This window comes from Takifugu rubripes, chromosome 15 (assembly GCF_901000725.2).
Source record: "Takifugu rubripes chromosome 15, fTakRub1.2, whole genome shotgun sequence".
Taxonomy (NCBI): domain Eukaryota; kingdom Metazoa; phylum Chordata; class Actinopteri; order Tetraodontiformes; family Tetraodontidae; genus Takifugu; species Takifugu rubripes.
Window position 1 is genome coordinate 13745230 of NC_042299.1, and position 21769 is coordinate 13766998.

The window sequence follows — 21769 nt, forward strand, 5'->3', positions numbered from 1 at the left end:
TTGCCTTTTCATCCCATTTCCCCCAGAAGAGCCTCTGCTTTGTGCATTCGAGGTGATTTGTCTATTTGTGCTCCGATGCCGACGGTAGATGATTACCTCGCCTGATTTATTTTCGCCCAAACGACCAGGGATGGATACCAAATTACAAAAGCAAAGGCCCGCCACATTTCTTGACTTCAGCAGGTTTGAGTTTCCATTAAAGGATTACGGAAGCGGCGCCCTTAAATTTGTAACGACACAAACGATTCCATCAAGAGGACTTACGATAAGCTCCTGCACAAAAGTGGGCTTTTGAAATGCCAAATGCCAGGAAAACAGGGTGTGTGTGTGTGTGTGGGGGGGGGGGGGGGCAATGCCCAAAAAACACAAATTACGCATTAATGAAAAGAGGACGTGTCACAAAGAAGATGAGAGAAAAGGAGCCAAAAATTTAAATAACCCGCAGCAACATCAGCAGAGCCCCTGTGAAAGTGAAAGCAGAGGCTCCTGCGGCCCCTCGTTAGTGCAGGATAATGAGAGCATAATGAGCATCCAAAGCTCCGGACCAAACTCACCTGATGGTGGCAGAAAGCTGTTGTCCCCGGTAACAGCATGCGGGGGACGTCCTGGACACCGTATGCTGCCATTAAGGCCGTAATTGTCCAGGAGCAGGGTGGCAGTCTGTCTTCATTCTGGGGAATTTAGAGCGCAGCCATTTGTGCGAGCGGGAGCGGTTTGATGGGCTCGGACCACCGGAGGAGAGGAATATTTAACTCCGTGACACAGAGGAAGAAATATGATGTCAAACCAGGAAACTAACATTCACTTCTAGTTGAAAATACATGTGTCAATATATTGATCGACTCCATGGATTAAATACACGTCCAACACTCAAGAGGCTTCAAATCATCGCCCCCCTCCCCCGTAGAGAATGCTAAATACCCTTCAATTAGATCTGTTCTGCTCTCCAGGAACGCTTCAGGATAATAAACACGTGTAACCTCGACTCTACTTTCAAAATCGTTTTTATTAAATTTAGAAAACACAATTTTGTTAACAGTTTCATAGCATTTGCTGGAAAGATCTGAAACTGTGTGTGTGGAGAGAGAGAGAGAAACAGAGAGAGAAACAGAGAGAGAGAGAAACAGAGAGAGGGGGGGGGGGGTTAGCTTATGTAGATGGGGCCTGGGCCAACCCCTGAGTTTTAAAAACCAGCTGTATTCTGGAGTTCTGTCCCTACCAGACGTATAAAGATGGACGACATGAGAGGAAGTGATATCAAAACATCTTGATTGCCCTCTGGTGGTGGCTTGCAGTAACATAAAAAGACCCTCCTGCGTCATTTTTAGATAGGACTTGCGCCAAATAAGTGTTTCAGTTTAAAAAGTCCAAGTGTTCATGCCTTTAACTAGTCATCCCTGGCGAAACACCAACATCCGACCGCTGTGATCTGCCCGTGCCTGGGCGAAGGGAGCGTACAGGCAGGAAATTTAAACGCCGACTGTTTCCCAACCACGGCCGCTCCGCCTCTAGAAATGATGCCGAAAGAGCAAGATGGCGGCGTCTCTGTCCCAGGGTCTACTAGCTTCACTCCTGTTTAAGAGAGCGGCGGCGCATCGTCCATCGTTATGTCAAAGGTCCTCACGCGTCTGCTCTCGGGGGGGTCACCTGCAACTAACCTGGCAAAGACTAGAGGAGAGTCAGCACGTAGGCGACATGTCAAGGTCCAATGTCTAAAGAAACAAGACATAGGAAACCTCTGTAGACATCAGGTAGAAAAGTTGATTTGCAAAGTCACTTTTCAAGTTAAGATATTCCTGCCAAAAATATACCGATTGCGCAACTTTAGCATGTAATTAGGTTGCCGGACTGTGTCGGTATGTAGGTTTCATCACTTGGGGAGGGGGGGGGGGGGGGTTCTCCACAGTTTAAGGGGAAGTGGACTTGGGAGTTGCTTTCGAGATGCAATACAGATGTTGTCCAAAGAGGAAGTGCAAACAATGTCTATAAGGTGTTTCTGTCGTGGGTGTCTGCTGGGCGAGGGATTGTGGGGGCATGGGCAAAACGGGGCACCCCCATCGTTTCTCATCAAGGTGCTGCGAGCGGCGACTCTCTCGAGGGCGAGCCCGAGATATCTTCAGGAGGAAAAACTGTGAGTGTGCAGGCTCGGATCCCGCCCAACGACTCGGGTAAGTCAAACACTTTGTGCCATTCGTCCTTCTCAGGATCGTACCTCTGTACTATTTCGACCATGCAGCGATTGTTCCACGAGTATCCACCCACCACGTAGATCTTATTTTCAAAGACGGCCACGCCCACGTCGCTCTGGCCTCTCAACATGGCAGCGATAGGTGTCCATAAGTCGAGGGCGGGGGAGTAGTATTCGCAGCTCAGCACGTCGTCGTAGTCGCTCGTGCCCCGGAAGTGGTTACCTCCGATCACGTAGAGACGGTCGCCCACCGTGCACATGCAATGGAGGCCGCGCACTGTCGTCATGGGAGCTTTCTGAGTCCACTTGTCTGCATCTGGGTCAAAGCACATTAATTCCTTCTGAAACGTGTCATGAGTGATTCCCCCTGCAGCGAAAAGAGAGCAGAAATTAGCCTGGTCACTGATCAGAAGGGGGAGGAAAAGGGCTTTTTTGGGTGCCCTCGTCATGTCAACCTCCATTCTTTCATTCATCCGTTGGCGTCGCTTCACGTTTTCCCTTAAAAACCAAAACGGCAGAACAAAATGTGGCACCGGTGTTTGCTCGGGCTCTTTTCTTCACAACGCTAACGCTCAACGCTGGGCACAAAGAGAAGCGGCTGACAAAATGTTCACACGCAGACAAACTGGAGACACCGGGACACGAAAAGCAGAGGGAAAACGGGGAGAAAAAAGAGAAAAAAAACAGGACATGTCTACAGGGAAGGCTTAAAATAAAGAGGAACACAATCCCAGCATGCATTTGGGTAGAAGCCAGGCCGCCCCTCCCCCCCGTAGGCAGAATGACTCGGAGCGAATGCAGCGAAGATTTGCAGAATCCCTCCTCTGCTGCTGCACCGATTGTGCTCCCGGTTCATTGTTGAGGTGAGCCGCCCTGTTCGGCTGCCGTGACTCAGATCTGTGATGCAGTGATTCTTTAAGCAATCGGATCTAAAGATAGCCAGACAATCCGCTTTGTTTATCCAAATGGGACAACGGAATTGGTGAAGCCGCCGTGAGGTGGCCTGCGTTTTCCCTCCAGCGGCCCTGATTGGATTGTAATTGCGTTCGAGGGCTGTGGCCTTTCCCTGATGCAATGTCTGATCAGTCTTCGGGTATCTCAAAGTCTACTGTAATTGTTCCATTGGTAAGGAGATCAGAGCCGACAAGGTTTTGCCAAATTGAGTCAGCGTCAGACAGGCAGACAAAAAGCCTCTGCACACCCGGCAGGTTTGTGCCAACGCGGGGAAATAAAAGTTTGTCTCTGAAAACTGGCACTGGAACAGTCTCCTGCATCCTGTCTCACCTGCAGGCAACATTCTGGCTGTTAAAGCTGCATTTTATATGTGTGCACGTATATATAAAAGCAGGCTGATGCCTTCCTGGAGACAGGGTGGTTTTCTCTCTTCAATAATGTAGATGTTAAACCAGAAACCAGTGAAGCCGCTTGGTGAACAATACAAGCAGGAGATAAAGGGAGACAACAGAGACATGGGTGTGGTGGGAAAAGGGACGCGTGACGATAAAGACCTCCAAACCAACAGAGATCTGTATTTCTAACGTCAAATCCCCCCAGACAACAACCAGACAATGGCACATTTGGATGAGGCGGAAGCTAATTAGTCTACATTAGCATTGCATGAGATGTGATCAAGGTGCACTAATGAACTGGGCAGTCCCTTCATTAATGCGTGGATGTGTTGAACAAACACCTAATAAACCAAAAAGCTCTTCTGGGTGTTAAGCTCAGGACACCTGACACATGAGGGGACGTTCCCGGAACCCCTCCCACTAATAAATGCACAGATTCTCAGCACTTGGGGCTTTCAGACGTGGCTAAAGAAACAATGGCTGAGCTACGGCAGCGAGGCTACCTGAGGAGTGCACTTAGTCAAAGAGCCCCACAGGAGCACTTTAGCCGCACTAATTAGAAAGGACTGAGCGACATAACAATGACAAGCTTTCAAATAAAGATATATAACTCTTCAGCAATGCAATTCCAGCCAAAGGAGTGAAACAATACTCCAATTTACACAATTGAAAAGAGACGATTGATTATTTTATTTTTTTTTAGAAACATTTCCAACTTTTAGATTGATCTAAATGTCATTAATGTTATTAGATGTCACAGTATGTCCTAGCATACTACAACCACTCCAGCCTAAGTTCCATTTAGTATTCAGAATTTGCCTTGTAGACTGCAGAGTTAAGAACAAAGCAACTGTTCACGAGTGCGAGATCACCTTCACACATATTCTAATGTCTGGAATAAGGCGGCCCGTCTCGTACTGGTCCAGTCCTCGTGTCTGAACGCTGCCAATCCGATTGAGCCGTGATGGTCTGTGGGCTGAGTGCATTTGGCAGCTTCAGCCAGCTGACGGAATGGCTTCAGACAGCTCAGCTGCACAGCTGGAAAAAGTGACCTGATGTGCAGTGACAGATGGACACAGAACTGCACTTCAGCACGGGTCACCTTGCGCAGCACGACTGCAACCCCGGAGACTGCGGGAGCTTCGTTAGAGCCTCGGAGCGACCGGAATCATCTGATGCGTGCTGGCGTTTACCTGTGCCTCCTGAATTTTAAAGCGCGGCGATCGTTACATCCGCACAGGTTTAATGTGAGCTGCGATGCATGGCCTGGTTTCTGTCAGAGCCCCTGAAAACTCTCAAAGCGGTGTGAAAAACAAACTAAAGAATATTCTCCTGACAGCATGCGCAGGTGTAGCTGCAGCAGCTGCTAAGAAAAAAAACCCCCAGCAACGCACCTTCCTATAATCCCGCTAATGTGTGCAAATCCATCTGAATATCAAATCGGGTGGAAAAAGAACTCATGCATCCCAAAAAAGTACAGCGATAAAAGAGGCTGGGAAAAACAGCCTGCAAGAAGCAGATTAACTTTGCTCCAAAGCAACATATTACTGATCTCCTCCTGCGCTAATATAAGCGGTTTTATCTTGAATTCTGCTCGGTTTGGACAACCATCTAGTCCGTATGAAGCAATATGTTCATCTTGTTGCCAAGGAGAGAAATACTGGTTAATTAAAAAGTAGTAATGGGAGATATACTTGGTGCTAATAAGCAATCACAGTGAGCATGTAAGGGATTAGTCCAGCTATCCCAGGATAAATTCAAATTAATGGGGCTCCGTGCAATAACAGAACTCTCTGCAGAAATCTTCCCAGTCTCTCAAAAATGAAGACATACAACGAGCTGTGAGATATATTTAGCGGCGCTCGGAAACATATCTGACAAATATAGCGGGCCAACTGCACCATGCCGAAAGGACTAGCAGGATTAATGAGTTGTGCCGATTGCAGAATTAAATTTGCTGGCGCTGTGCACGCGGTAATCAAATCAGAGAGTGTACCTAATAAAACCCCGAGCATGCTGGTCAGCACCTCACACTGTAAATAAACGACTGAGACAAAAGAAGTGTTGTGTAATTTATTTTCATTTGCTGGAGCCTCCCAGCATGAGAGCGCAGAGGAGGATTAAATGTTCTTTGAGCCAGGCTGCAGATGCAGTCCATCATCATAACAAGAGCTGACTTTACTTCAGGAATGCAAAGAACTCCAGATTTTTCACTCACGTCTTTATGTTGGAAAAGGATAACAGCAGCCAACTGGCTCTCACCACTCTAACGTGAGCGTCAGTCCGCCGCTTCTCTCCTTCCTGACCAATTTTCCCTTCCACCCCTCCTTTACCTTCCTTTGTAGAGGAACTCTGGATTCGTCGCACTTTGAAACTAGGGCTCATTTCCATAACGTGGGATTTGTTCTCAGTTCCTTAAAGCGAACAAGGTGTTGACACCTCACGAACAAGCAACTGGCCCGACAGACCCCGAGCTCACGTTTGCTCTAGCTAACTTCACCCGTGTGCTCAGAGCAGGTAAATGCCGCCTGGGGAGATGGATCTTAAAAGAACGAATCAATTCCTGTACTCTTCCACAGACACTTACCTGAAATATACATATAACCGCCGTACACCGTTCCAGCGTGGCCGTAATGTGGCTCATTCATTTTGGCAACATAAGTCCATTCATTTGTTCTTGGGTTGTAGCATTCCACAGTAGCTTAAAGAAAAGAAGGGGAAAAAAGGGAGCATATTAGCAGAAAGTAGGTCAAGACTGATCTAAAGAGGACAAACAGCAGCAAATAAGGCCTTGGAGGGCCTCAGCGCGCAAGCTAAAACACAGATTTAAACACAGTGTGGACAACCCCGCCACCCCCCCCCCCCCCCAGCTCTGAATGCACAGGAAATTGGGAGATCGGATATTCATTTATCACGACCACCGAGGGTGGCTCTGCAAGCTGTGAGCAAAAGAATATGGACACGGGCTGGAAACCATGACGGCTGCCAACTGCCTGCAAATGGGGGCCGGGGTCAAAGTTCTTGGGAAGAACGGGAGGAGAGAAAGCCGAACACGACGGCCGTGGTGCTACCGTCGAGGAATCGGAGGGGTTGGGGACGATTTCAGGCTCTGAATCAAACGCACCTCCTGAAGCGTCACTGGGGAGTTATCTCTTGTTACCATATCTCGTATCATTTAACAGGATAACGCGGCACCGAGGGACATGTGCGCCTCGCAAGCAGGACGGGAGGTTTATTTTTCCCCAACGCGCAGCAAATTGTTGCAGTTGGTCAACTGAATTATCCTGTTAATTAAAAAGGGTCCAATTTTCTAAAAAAAGGTTTATTTATAATTCAACCAAATGAATATAAAGTAGGGAAAATAGCTATTTGTAGCGTATAAAGATAATGTTAATAATTTATAGAAACCAAAGCTTCATATCTGTCTATCAACAGGTACTGGTATCAAATATTATTATAAATCAGATCAGTTGTTTATAGGATCAGCCTAAAAGGACAGCGTCTATATCAGCATTCATTTCCCAGAGGGGAATTCCCCCCTCATTTAATAGCACATTCCATGGTTAAAGGTTAGGAGGTCAGGGCTGAAAGTATGACAGAAAATTGGGATTTGCCAGTAATTGGATCGAAGCAAACCGCCAATGATCTAATATCCTGCAACCATCGACATATTGAACGAGCACCGAATGCCTAAATAAAGGTCCTACGGCTGACCTACCCTCTACTGACCCGGCTGCTTTTATACTAAATAATCTTATTTTTGTGAAACCGAAAACGGTCTGCTAACATAACAAAAAGGCCAGAGCCTGCCAGATCAGCCTCCATCACACCATTTTATTGTGCCAGCCTGACTGTGTGATCAAAACAACATATCAAAGTGCATCAGATAAGATGCAAACCCTCAAAACCCGCTGCTTTAAATACCCATTAGCTTTTGTGTAAAGCTTCTCTTTTATGATGTGGCCATTTCAGGCAGCATAATAAAACTACACCCTTGCGCTATTCGGGGTAAACAAATATGAGGCGGCGGGGCTGGGCGGGCCGAGGCCCAACCGCACACACAGACGCAGCGGTGGGATGTAAAGCAGAAAAGGCTGTTGTGCAGAGAGTCAGCGAACCAGGACTGTGTTCTTCAGTCTAATTATAACCCAGAACAGAACAGCGCTGGCCCCCTGTCTGTCCGCTGCATCTACAGAGCTGAATTTAAGTGCTGGGCGGTGCATCTTTGTGGTTTTCTGAGTGGACTGTAAAGCTGAGAATACATAGAATTAATCAGGAGACCACGGAAAGTTTCCTGATCTCAGAATACGTCAAAGAAAAATGTAAAAATCTGAAGAATATGCAACGCTCCACCTAAAGCTGCGAATAAACCTACCGAGCTCCCCGGCAGCGTTCCTCCCACCGACAGCGTAGAGGTGTCCCTTGAGTGCGCTGAGATGGAAAAACGTCCGTTTCTCGTTAAGGCAAGCTACCTGCATCCACTTGTTGTAGCGGGGGTCGTACCGGAACACGGTGTCTACCGCCGTCTTGCCTTTGGTGTCGTAGTTGCTCTGGCCTCCCACCACGTAAAGGAAGTTGCCAATGACGGCGATGCCGTGTTGGTAGCGGGGCGCGTCCATGGGGGCCAGCGCCTTCCACTCGTGAGCCTTCTCGTCAAAAAGACGAAGTTCCTTGCTCACGACCAGCTGCTGACGTAGGACCCCGCCCAGAGTGATCAGATGGGCACTGTCCGAGCGGATGGCTGTCCGTTCCGACTGCATAACAGGCTGCATGTAGGGCATCATTTGGTAGTTGCTAGCTTCCAGGAGGAGGTTAACACAAGTGTTGTCTGTGCGCATAAAGTCCACTGTCTGTACGTGATTGATGAGCTCCTGTGGGTTCATGAGGGGAAAGCGGATGTTCTTCATGAGTTTTGGAGCATAGTCCATGCGGCTGTCTTCAAAGCGTAGCCAGCGGCATGCCGCCTTGAACAGGTCCAGTTCAGTGCAGTGTTTTAAGCTGTTACTGGACAGCACGAAAGCCAAGCGCTCAAACGGTAGCTTAACGAACTCGCCCGTGCCCAGCAGCGAGGGGAAGTTCTTGAGGATGAAATTGTTGACGTATTTGTCCACTTCCGTAAGGTTGTAAGTGTTTGCGATACGACCCACCTCCACGCAGTTGTCCAGAGACACCTGTGAAGACGAGGGGCTTTCAAATCTTGGTGGTTCATGCTATGCATTATTTTAAAAAGCATTGTGTCTGGAACTATGCAGAGAGGGGAGTTGGTTCAGGCCTCGCACACCTAAACTAAGTGGTCAAGAATAGAGAGAAGCTCTGTAAACGACAGCATTGGAAATATAAGTGTTTACTTACCCCAGATATAAGAAACACCTTGCAGAAGTCCAGCACCGGGAGGATTTGTAAAAAGCTGGCTGCTTCGAGTGTGTCTTGGAGATTCTCCATGTTCAGTGACAACTTGGCGGTGTAGATAAAGTCGATGATTTTCTTCAGGCCTATTCGGTTGACCCCGTGAAGTTTGATGCACATTAAATCCTGCTCTTTCATTCCACCTGCATCAGGAAAATATACAGGGCTAAAGGAATGCGTTCCTGGTTCTGACTCACGGGTCCAGTGGCCGTGACACTAAAATGTCTCATTCTTAAGCACAGACACGAATTGCGTCATTTGAAGCATTTTATCGTTAAAGGAATGAAATTCTCAAGCAGAGCCCCATTACTCAGCATCTCTGCTCCCATGGTTCCCTTATCACTAATGAGCTATCCCTCACTCAACTCCAGTTTCCTATTACTCCCACTTCAACACTCTTCCTACTGTTCCGATTAAAATAGCTGAATGATTTATTCTTAATCGGGCTCAAAAATAATACAGGGCGGAAATCACTCACACCGGTTCTTACTGTTCCAAATGCCCTTGCATATTCAATGTATAAATAAATAGGCTGCTAAATGACCTAATAAATACCACAACACGATGGACACGGCGGCAGTAGATAACTACTGAGCACATGCATTTTAATCCAGCTAATTTACATCTATGTTTGCAGTTTATGGGTATTTATTGCTCTACATACGGTGTGCATGGAGGATAAAACAAGCACATTTGCAATAATTATGAGCATAAAGGAACAGGGACAATAACAGTGGCTTATAATACTGGAAGGATGCAGGCACAAGGTCAATCTGTGTAATTTCCCAGGAGGGAAAATGACAGCGCCATGGGTGATGCTGTTTAAGTATTCATACGATTCTGAATATATGCAAAGCATAATTAGTGATTACAGTGCAAGAGGGGGAGGAAATAAACTAATCAACGTATCTCATCACAACAGAATAGATGTTTACCACACATACACACAATCAGGGCTTAGAGGGCTCATGCAGTGTCGTGCAAATGTTCCCGATAGGCTGTGCAGACTCGCCTGTGAACATGGCTTTGAAATAGTCAGAGGAGGAGGCCATCATAGCGCGGTGCACGGGGAAGGCTTCGTCTCCGTCTCCAGCCACCAGCGTGACGTCGCATAATAATCCCTCTATCCTCAGCTGGTCAAATCCCTGATGGGAGCGGAGAAAGAAGCACGTGGACGCACCACCCAATGCAAGTATACAATGATTTAGCACAACTGAGAGAAACACCTTGAAACCCCACCAGTATTCCACACTTATCTTATCTTTTTTATTAATTCTAAATTAATAAAAGAAACAAACAAACCAGGCACACTCAGAAAACACAAATAAATCTCTGCCAGTCACTGGATTAACTTCTGAGTCCAATCACAAATCGAAACACTGCTGGTTCAGAGCCAATCTATCAGAGCGCTGTTAGTCACGGCCTGTCAGATGTGGCGGATGATGGCTCTCTGGGTTATTTGGGCTGTCTGTATGATTGTCTGCCCCTCTTTGTTGTCTTGCATGCAGCCGCTTCAGAATTATATGTTTGGAGCCGATGAGAGATTTTAAAAAGATAACACACACAAAGAGAAATGAGGTCGTTAATCCTACCTGAAGAACCACGGAGCTGTGTGTGTTGCTAGTGAAAAATCGAGTGTTCCCTGTCTTTGACGCCTGCAGGTGAGCAGAGATGCCCATATCACCATAGCCCAGAGCAACTTTCATGTGAGCGTCGTCGTCCTCCACAAGGGATCTGCAGAGGAAAAGGAGAATGTCGTTCCCTCGGACATGGTGGCAAAAGGCATTGGAAAGTAGAACAAGATGATTTGGCTTAAGGACATGTTGAGTAGCGGTGGGCTAATTGTTCACCAACAGATTCAGAAGCCTGAAACAACTGCAGAAAACTCAGATTATTCCCAAAGTGCCTTTGAAAGGAGCTGCTCTTAAAGCTCTTCAATGTCATTGGCAAATCGTTCCTCCAGGCCTCTACATTGCTGCCTCCGCTCTTAAAAGACGATAAAACCTTTTGTATGCACACGCCAGGGTTAAAGCAGATACAATTAGCCCTCGGGATTTTTCCTCCAAAACATCCGTATTCATCCAAGCTATCAGCCATAGTCCCACCGTGGAAAGGCCACGCGTGGTCGGAATGTGAGCGTCGACAACGTCAAAGATGAAAACGCTGCATCATAAACTAGATGGTTCTGGGAGGAGAAGATAGAGATCTCATATCTGCTGTTTTGGCCTCTCCTTCCGACAATCCCTCTCTTTTGTATTACACGCTGTAAAAAAACAACATTTTATTCACAGGGGCCCGACAAATGTCGCAGTAAGGTATTTGTGAAGAATAAGAAGTAGGCTAGGTGGACTGTATTTAAGTGGATGAATGGGGAATTGGTTCACAATGTATCAAGACAAAGTTATGGAGGAGGCTTGGTGTTCAAGAGCCTGCAATGCAGTCTTTCTATAGAGACTCAGAGACGGTCCTTTTGGGACTCGAGCAGGACTAATCGGTGAGGAATAATCCACACAAAAGGGAAGGGATGATATGTCACACTGCCAAGTGAAAATGAGGACATGGAATTACACATTTCTGAGCTGCAGCCTGCAAAAGATGTTTCCAGAACATTCAAATCCCAAGTCACACAAAGACACCGGCTTCAAGGCAAAACGCTGTTGCCGATGGTTCGGTTGTTATGTTTGTGGAAAATGTGTAAAGCAACGCGGCCAAACACAGCCTAATCGTGATGTTGGCACTCTGAAAATGGGAAACATTCGTGTTTCTCCCTCTCCTGTTTCCCCTCAGAATGAAAGGAGACCGGGTGCTCAGCCCAGCACTTCCTGTTGCTTCAGTACAAAGACGACGGAGCTTTTTTTTTTTTTTTAAAGCATCTGTAGAACAGAGGCAGGTTTAATAATTAAGTTAGTGATACATAAGGACTGGGCCGTGACTGATGACGTGATTAAAAATTTAAAAGCGCTTTTATTGTTCACTCGCACGCACAGGAGATCAGAATTTTCTTTCAGCGACTCTACGTGAAGCTGCTGCAGTTTTTTTTACTAGTATGTAAAAGGGAGATGATGAAACGGTCAAAGATTAGCATCGGAGACTTGAAAGCTGCTCATCCGTCGGAGGAGGATTGGACTGGTTCTGATAAAATGGCTAACTCAGCACGGCAGTAAATTTGTTTCATCAAACGGAGCCGTGAGGAGGCGTTGCTTGTCTGATGGAGAAGCGTCATCGCTTTAGGGGGGATGTTTATTTAATGCAGTCGTCCTTATCCCTCGTATGGACGAATACGTGGATGATGTTGACACTAATTATATGGTTTTTGCTATTTCTAACGACAATATAAGGGTAAATCTCATCCCCAGGTGATTGATTATTATGGGTACATTTAACACTCTTGTCAGACATAGAAGACAAAATATGGATGTGCAGCTGCAGCTGGATGTGAAGTTTAATGTATATAAGAGCAGGATGAGAACGCTGATGGACAACTTATTGGGAAAGAGAACAGAGATTTGCTTTTAATGCATTTTTATATAGAGCTGGTAGATTAATTACTGTACACGGACGTTCATCATAATGATTGATGAACAGTGCGGTCTTAAATCATCTTCTCTTCTTGCAGGATGAAAAATCCTACTGCTAATTTGTGAGCAAACTTGGGAATTTACTGTCATTACTTTTAGGTTAACAAAGCGGTCTAATCTTGATAGCCATCGGCCAACACTGCCTTGGCTGGATGGAAATATTCAGAAAGGGGTTAAAAACCAGAGCAGGAAAGAAAGAACGTTATGTCTGCATCGAGACGTGAATTGGTGTCATGACACGAGAAGTTGCTTCCACTCATCAGCTGAAGGAAATGTTGGCTGATATAAAATGAAGCACTGAATCATTCTTGGAAATGGAGACGAATGACTTGGCAAGTTTCAGATGTTCCAATTTAAAAAAGTAATATAGCTCTGTCCTATGAGGGAAATGATTTTATTTTAGTTTTGTGATGTCACGCCACACGAAATGTTAACGCTAAACGAGCTAAACACAAAAAAAGTCAGCTAAAATAATGCAGACGTACACAGGAAAACAGCAGAGCTGAGAATATCACAGGAAGTTGAGGAGAAATGGGTTGATATAGCAACAATCAGGAGAATGACAGTCTATGGAGCTTCTTCAAGTCAGTGGAAAGCTTAAACCTCTTCATCCCACCAGTGACGGTTCAGAGAGCTAAAGTCAACTTGGATTTTTCTCCGGATGACAGTAGATGAGTCTTAAGAGATTAATAAGTATAGCTTTGCCGCCTTGTCATGCTCAGCCTTACACCGGGAGAAACTTTATTAATCTAATCTATTTCAGGTCCTGAAGGGCTGACAAACCCCTGTCGTGCTTAGTGTAGAGAAATATTCAAGTAGGTTTAATTATGATGGAACTAAAAAATGATCGGAACCCATATTTAGCTAATTCTGACACAAAATACACCTCACAGACTTTAAAAATTCTGCTTTTGGTTCACAGATATGAGACAGAGATAAAAATAGGATTTATCTGCAATGATTAGAAAGGAGACCCAAGCTCTGCCCTGTTGACAAAGAGGATCAGAAGACTCCGAGTCTGAGAGGCTAGCATGTAACAGGACGAGAGGAGGGAAGGTGCTGACAACAGGACCGATGCCAGGACAGTCAGCAGGGTGCGTGCACGCAGAGCGGTGATGAGGCTTCAGTGTCTTCTCATTCACTGAGCACAGTGGTGCAATAAAGTCACATGACGCTGAACAACTTCTGCTCTGAAAAACAAAAACTCTAGCGTGTGCAGAAAGCAGCCGCCTTTATAGAAGGCGATAAAATGCTACGTTTCAGGTTCACAAAGCTTGGCATTAAACTGACCTTTACGGTTACATGTATGCTTAAAAAACCCAGCCCACCTGAACGGCAACAGCTCTACATGCACAGCCACAGACTGCATGTCCTTGATGCTCCGTTTACTTATCCTGTCAGAGCTTCGGCCTTCCTCCGTTTCTGTCTTAAGAGCACGAGAGAGCGGATTTAAATCGTGGCTACCGACTCGTTTTACCCGATTTTTTAAAGTTGATGGTAGTTGAGTTGCAATCAGGTTAGTCATTAACGATTAACCATTCAAAGAGCCAGTCATTTTTAACAATGCACACGACTAAGATCTTCAATTATTTGTCTATCAAGTGTTCTAATGTGCTGGAAAAACCCGAAGAAAAATTGAAATTCTAGCGGCAGGGGCTAATACAAATACAAATGACCTGTCACCACATCCTCCCGTTGTTGAAGTGAAGCCATTTTTGCTCTCGGGGCGTCGCCATCTCGTGCTCTTGACATGTTTCAGAGCTATTCTGCACAACGGGAAATTAGAGCTCTGGCATCAAGCTTCTGCTGAGGAGTGTCAGCTGACAGTCTTGACCTTTTGACCCCCCTATATTCAGCATAGTAACTACTAAGTAAGTAACTAAGCTAATCCCCACAACATCATTTAGGGATGCTTAGCGAGTTAAAAAGAATATGCAAAATGACAGATTGGACTGTGTTCCATTATACAGCAAAGCTGCTGCCGTCTACCACCGGAGGAGCTACTCCTCATAATTATGTAACCACGACTTGAAGTGAAAAATCACTTCTTTCACTGAATTAATTCCAGACTTCCAGTGCAAACAAAGAGAACAAACCATTTCAAACACCCCTGCTTCTTGTGTAACAAATGTTTGCTCGGCCCATTCTGATTTAAATTGGCCCAATCTAAATCCATCTTAAAAAAAGAAAATGTATCGCTCTTGGAAAAAATATATATCGAGGATTATTAAAAGAAATCTGAAGTATTTGAAATAAAATAGCACTGGCTGTACGATGTGTTTTCACTTCAGTTGAAGTGTAATAGAAAATGAAGATAACCACAGGACAAACTCTCCATGAGCACCAGATAACTGCTTCAATCAATGCTGATAACCTTGGTGCCCGCGATGATTTAATGAGCTAAAAATCACACTTTTTAAATGGAACCTCACGGTAAGGTCAAGGATTTCGCCTCAATAAGTCAGGTAAAAATCAAAAATAAAAAGGCAGTTTTAACAAGCGCTGACTGTATGTGGGTGGAGCTGGAGCAGACAATCTGTCAGCATTGACCAACTGCTGATGAAGCGCACGAGTGTGCGTGTGTGAGACGAGTGTGTGTTGAGCAAAAGGGACGACAGCATCCAGGATAACCGACTGCATCCTGAAAACCAGGATTAAATCATAGCAGCTGAGAACAAACTGGAGTGTTGTATGATAATACATTAGCCGAGGACATGATCAAACCAAATCCTAAACAATATAGAGGTGTGTGTGTGTGTGTGTGTGTGTGTGTAAACGAACAGCAGACATGACAGTTTCACATGACTGAACTCACTTGACGTTACGTTATCCCGACCGCCTTCGCCTTCCTTCTGGCCTTTCAGCCAAAATAAATGATCCCATGCTGACGCTTTGATTTTGTACGAAAAGGGCAAAAATGGGAGAGAAGTGAAGGGCTCTTCCAAAGAGCAGGCTGTCAGTACCTATCAGGCAAGCTTACATCTTTGTTTTCATTAGCCACATCTCACATTTCCTCTTTCGGCGTGGTTTCTTGTGCCATTCAGCACTTCCTGTCTGATTTCCGGCCTGTGGGACTGAACTTCCCACCCCGTGTTTGTCCTTTTTCCAATTTCCTCCTCGATGCTGGATGCATCCAAACTTCTTCCTTTCACCTTCCACCTGGTTGCCCGATTACTTCTATCACAGTATTTCACATACCGGGACGCACGTGTGCTCACTGCCATAAATAATGTGTGAACGCGATCAAAGTTTCTTTGAAAATAGAGAATAAAATTATACGAAGCGTTCACCAGGAGCGCCACCGTAGGCCTAACATCTGTGCTAACACGCCAACCCTGCCCGGGTCCAATTAACACATAACACACTGTGATACGCACCAACTTCGGGGAATAAAGCTGTCTCCTCTTTGCAAGTGCGTGCATTAATTAACTGGAAACCCACCGTTTTTAGTTTCCTGTAACTTGCCTAATCTCTACAGCGATGGTGATTTCGAAAACTGTACAAACTGTTTCATTGATCAAATAATGAGTCTCGGTCGTATTAAGCTGCAGCGCTGCGTGTGTAAAATTCTGGGCTGTCTACCTCAGAGAGATCATCGCGGAGGAACAGCGCGGGAGGACTTAGCAGCAGCATAAGGATCTGACAGCTAGGAGAGACATTCTGAGCAACTGCGTTGACAAAACTGCCTTTTCGAGCGTTCGTTTTACCTACAGGAGCGTCAGTATGGAACTTGGTACACGCTGGCACACTCGCTGCGTTTTGATAGTCAAATCAAAGCCACGTTTGTTGGGCATAAAGACAATATTTGCAACCAAAAAGAGGAAGAAAACAGCAGATTATTCAATTTCAGAGAAACGAAAGCACAAAGGTCAAAGGAGGTTTTTATGTTCCTTATTTGACAAAAAGGCACAGATTCGTGCAACATTTTCCCCTAATGACATTATTGACAATGCACAGCCGGGGACGTGGGGAGTGAGAAAAGAGCTATGACATTTTCTAAAGGTCCCTTCTCAGACTGGTTAAGGCTGCACACTCAGCAGGAGGTCAGTATTCAAAAGGAAGCAGAGGAACATATTAAGTGATTAGAAAGGAAGCACTGAACAGGTTGATTTCAAGGACCGTTTCAGATGAGATGTACAATGAAAGTTGAATTACTCGGGACCAAGTGTGTCACTTGGTTACACAAGCAGCTGGCCTCAAGTGTTCCTTGTTACCATGTCATTTGCACAACCGCATTTATTTATAGCTGGGTGAGGTTTGACAACAGACATCATACTGCAAGCAAATTGGACCTCTTAACCAATTATATTCCAAAAACCCTTCCCTGTGTCCATTACACTGGAAGGATCCATATACACTGACTCACCCAGCAGCACTGCACGTTAAAAATATCTCTGCAGGACCTATAAAGGGTGACTTCTCCCTGACCACAGCGTAACCTATAATTGGGAGGCCAATATCATCGCGGCTAAAAACACATCACACAATATACACGGTTTAAAATAGTGAGGAGCCCGCTGGGACCGAGCCTCACGAGGCAAAGCAAGGTGGAGCCACGAGGCTGAACTATGCCATCCAGTTCGCCTCCAAACCATCGGCAGCTTCTAACGGACCGACGCTCATTGTATTTTCATTTTATTTTTAAGTTAATGTGATCGAGGAAAAAAAAAAGAAGACACGCTCATAGATGTAAAGGTTTTGCACTAATATGAGTAGAGCTTGAGGAGAATTGTGTTAAAGCCATGTTGGCCATCGCGATCTTCCCTTTAGATATAGCTGGGTGGGGGAAGTCAATCATCCTCTAAGCTACACCCTCGGAAGAAACCGAGATACAATATCTTTTAGTGATCAAATAGCTTTGAGACCTGCGCAAAGATGAAAGATGAAGAAGCCTCGTCTTAATACGCTTGTGCACAAAGCAAAATAACATTCACGTCAAACACTTAAAAAAATATCCAGCTAGCACAAATAAGCTTATAAGCTCATAAGTAAAGCCAGAGATTGCAGGAATCCAATTCTGGAGATGAAATAAATTTACCCTCCGTGCTAGTTGGTCGCTGAAACTGCTGGTAAACTAGTCTAGTTTGCTGTGGAATCATTGCAGCGCTCTGATCATATTCAGAATTTACACAGGACGCAGCCCAGATAAAAGGCTGAAGAGAAGAGATGTGAGAAACACTTTCAGCTGACTTCCCTCCCCCCCCGAGCAGATGACAATAGCTTCTAAACCAGGGCACACCAGACATCCTGACAAAGGCAGACTCCTCCCAAGCTGCCGAGTTCCTGCGTCCAAATAAATACAACCACGGGAACAGGGCAGGAGTTGGAGTCTGCAAGGTGCTTACCACCTCCAGCCTCGCGGCAAAACCAGCACTTCTGCCCAAGGCTACGGTTACAATGCAGAAGGCATTACACGGCTGACACGCTACAAGGCTCAGCTGAATGCACCTTACTCAGGGGTGACGGGAATAAAAATATTCCCAACCCCCACAGAAAAATACAAACGTAATCTACCATCAATCAAAAAAGGAGAGCCACGCAAATCCATCGCAAAATACATATTTCCTCAATGACGATGAAGCTGATATTACGCTCTTACTCACATGTAGGCAGGTGAGAGGGGTGAAGACCTGGATGTCTTAAGCACTGGCACTGGGAATTTCCAGCTGACGGGAGAACCGCTTTTCCATTTCAACGGCATGTTGTTGTCACCAGAATGGTGCTACAGCAGCACCGGCAGCAAAGACCATTTCTATGAAAAGGTTTCCGATGCAGTCGTCCATCCCACTCTGCCCACACCATTTAAGGGGGAGGGAGAGCAGCGGCAGGGGCAGCGGCAGGGGCAGTTACAGAAATACACCGGCGACGGCAGCGCAGGGCTACAGTCGGGGCTGTGACTTCAGCAGCAGCGCCGGCAAGCCAATAGGTTGCATCCACCACGGCAACTTGCCCTGCTGCATTCACTGGCGTTTCGTGGTGGCGGTGGGGAGGAGGGAAACTGCCGTCCTATCATCCTTCCAGGATTTGTGAATAGGGTAGTAAGTGAGCAACAGCGCCCCCTTGTTAAAGAAGCTGTGATTACAGTTGGGGGCTGAAACCAGTGGCAATCAATCGGATGATTTATACTTCTATACTTTAGTCCAAATAAATGTTCACTGCTTTCTTTATTTACACTGAAAATGGAAATGTGACCTTCATAACAACAACAGCAGTTGCACCGTTCCTCCGAGTCTGAAGGGTCAGGGCAACACCCAGTATCCTCAATGTTTTTTTATTTCTCCAACCAAATTTTTCTGAGAACTGTTGGACAAATAATTAGTGTAAAACTCTAACATAAACACTACACCCTCGACGGACTAAAAATGCTCATTAAAATGGTTCTGGAGGGGAAAATAACAGATATTTGCAGTGGGTGTGAAAGAACATGTCACCACGTACTTTAAAAACATCAGAATATTTAATAATCACATCACGTTAACTTAACACTGAGACAGTTGTTCCATGTTTTGTCTAGATGGAATAAAAAGAACATTGTTTCACCATCAGATATGATCGGGCAGAATGATGCAGCAAAACCAAAGCGATAACTAATAAAAATTTACAAAGAGCCCTTGAGAGTTTGCTCAATGACACGATTGTGATGCGATTCTCTGATTCAAAACCAGACATGAAATTGAATATTACCAGTCTTCTGTCTTCTAGGACAACAAGGTCAGCGGCGCTACAGTCGCACAAAGCAGTACAGTTGGATTTAACACAGCCCGACACCGGCTGAAATGGTACACTCGAACCTGCCGTGCACGGTGACAGCTGTGTCAGCTACGTAATTAGCACGACGCGCTGAATGTACGCCACAGAGCAACACCTTCTGGATTACGCACGCTACATACATTAAAAACAGCAATGAAACCTCTTGGTGTACGAGATTTGTTTCTACGACGCTAAAAAGTGACCCCGTCTCAAATTCCACTAATGGACGAGCTTAACAAACTGAACTAGAGAATTCCACTCAAGTGTTTTTTTTTGAATGGTTCAATTAATCTTTTCTGCCATTCTGGATAAAATCTTTCCTGTTTTTTTTAACAGAAACTGAGCACGGTTAAAACACGACACAGCACACATAATCCGCACAACCTCCTAAAAGTCCAAAAACCTCCTAAAAGTCCAAAAACTGCTTCCCGAAACGGGTTATTCCAAAAGCAAAGATCTTCTACAACAGGCAGAGTAACAGATACATAGGTTTTTATTATATATACGCTACAAAAATTCCCGCACCAGTCATATAGATGTGGATTCACACCTGCAAGAATATCTTAAAACCTTCACTGGCGCGATGTAAGACTCTCAGCAGTACCCTTTAATCCTGGTCGGTCCTCATGCTATTCTTTCTAATCAGGGATTACCTTGATCTTTGATTCCACGGGGAAGTGATTTCCTTTCTACACACGATCACATATTACCGGGCCTTTCGCATGACTTGTGTTGTCAAACCAAACCCCACATCATCCACCTGAAGTTTAAAACGTGGCGAAAACAATACATCCACAGTGGCCAGGACTAAAATGTTTGAACGGGGCCAGGTAACGTACCTCTCATGCAGTCCGATGGGCATCGTCTCCCCTCTGTGTATAGGGTGCTCCATACCCTCGCCAAAGCCACACCTAAATAACAAAAATAGAGGGTTTTAATTTAAAATCTGCATCGAAACTTTCACAGGACCAGGCTAAACACAAAATATGACTTAAGTAAGAACTTCTGTTTAAATAAAGAGATTGTCAGTCATTTCATGATCAGATGTAGTGGCATTATAAATAAAGTTCTATCATGAGACACTAGAAAACATCACTCATTTACCGGTAGTTTTGCGGATATGCTTTAGTTTGACATTAAAAGGGGACGGTTAAACAAAACGGTGTGGTAAATAAAGCCGTGTTTGCTAGTTTGTCTTTTTACTGCATGAGAAAAATTTGGTTTTTAAGAAGTTCTGTCAGTCTCTCAACTTCCCAGAAGGTGGGCAAATCAGCAGGAAATTCACTTCAAATGACACTAACACTGAAGCTCCAGCCCTGGATACGATGTCTGCTTCCCCGGTGGACAAATAAGCAGCTTCTCATCAGAAGCAACAGAGAGCAGCCGGAGCTCATCTGCTAATTTTCTGCCATGTTGCCTCAACACACACTTTTCATCTCCAGTCGGCACAGGCTAAGGCTAACAAAGCTAGTCAGGCTAGTCCTGGAACGCCAGCCAGCTTCAAAGAAATGTTAGACCGACAATGTCGCCCGCTCTGCTGTCGAGATGGTTAATGTTAACAGATGTCCGCTAAATATGACAGCTTAACCAACGAGGGCGATCCTAACTTGAGTAACTTATTACTTAGTGTGGTTGGTTGGGAGGTCTACCCCTACCAACAAATGACAGTGGCTAACTGTCACCCTGCTGGTTGAGCTCAATATACCATCTTTACTCTTTCAGTTTGTTCTAGATCTAAAATATAAAGTGTAAAAGGCAACTTCCATACCTTGGAGAACGAGATAACGTTTACTAGCCTCCTTGTTTTCCTTACAAGCCCTGAAATCCACTTATATCCACTGGAGCCTCCTTCCTTGTTTTATCCAATCCCGTCCTCGCTTACTGGGAGAGCCCGAGTAAGCTAACTTTCCATTGGATGGAGAGTATGGCAATCTTTCCTCATTGGCTGAGACTTCCGTTACTAAATAAAGTGGTTTTAAAGAGGAGTCGTCTTTCTTTAAATCTTTCGTTGTCTGGGGAAAAAGATGATGAAAAGATATTAAAGTGGTTAATTATTGTTGCTTGTTGGGTTTCGTAGAATGTTCTGCTTATTTTCCAGCTAAAGGGGTTTAGAATCTGTCTTAAAATGCTTTCTTTAAAATAATAGAACTGTAACTCCATTAAAACATCTAGCAGAGATAAATACAATGTAAAAAAATGTTACTACATTGATATTCTTTTGTTTTTGTTTTAAATTGTGTGAACTCTTCCAATAATGGATGGGTGGATGTTGAATGAGTAGTTTAATCAAATGAGATGCATTGTGTATTATTTACGAAGGATAAACCACTGGATTTATTCTGTTTTTCGGAAAAGAAATGCTACATGAACCATGAGAACTAGTTTGACATCAAGAAAATTAACGAAAATGTGCTTGTCACACTTAACATTGAGTGGTCAATTGAATTCTTACACATTCATTTTGGCACGTTTTCAAGCTCAAATTTGATCTCTACAGT

General features: G+C 45.0%; 1 protein-coding gene across 5 annotated transcripts; it reads right to left on the reverse strand.

Annotated features, from left to right (window-relative positions):
• Nucleotides 1-986: 986 nt before the first annotated feature.
• klhl13 (kelch-like family member 13) lies at nt 987-21141 on the reverse strand. 5 transcript variants are annotated; one of them, XM_003971147.3, is made up of 8 exons: nt 21040-21141; nt 20111-20182; nt 10536-10677; nt 9956-10088; nt 8890-9086; nt 7913-8708; nt 6125-6238; nt 987-2555 (listed from the first exon to the last, which is right to left on the reverse strand). In XM_003971147.3, exons 2-8 carry the CDS (start codon nt 20161-20163, stop codon nt 2068-2070), a joined length of 1923 nt encoding a protein of 640 aa, XP_003971196.1. In that variant the 5' UTR covers nt 20164-20182; nt 21040-21141; the 3' UTR covers nt 987-2067. The 5 variants fall into 5 exon arrangements, with proteins under 5 accessions (XP_003971196.1, XP_011609870.1, XP_011609869.1 ...); XM_011611568.2 differs by lacking the exon at nt 21040-21141 and adding an exon at nt 20573-20915; XM_011611567.2 differs by lacking the exon at nt 21040-21141 and adding an exon at nt 20376-20548.
• Between the last annotated feature and the right edge of the window lie 628 nt (nt 21142-21769).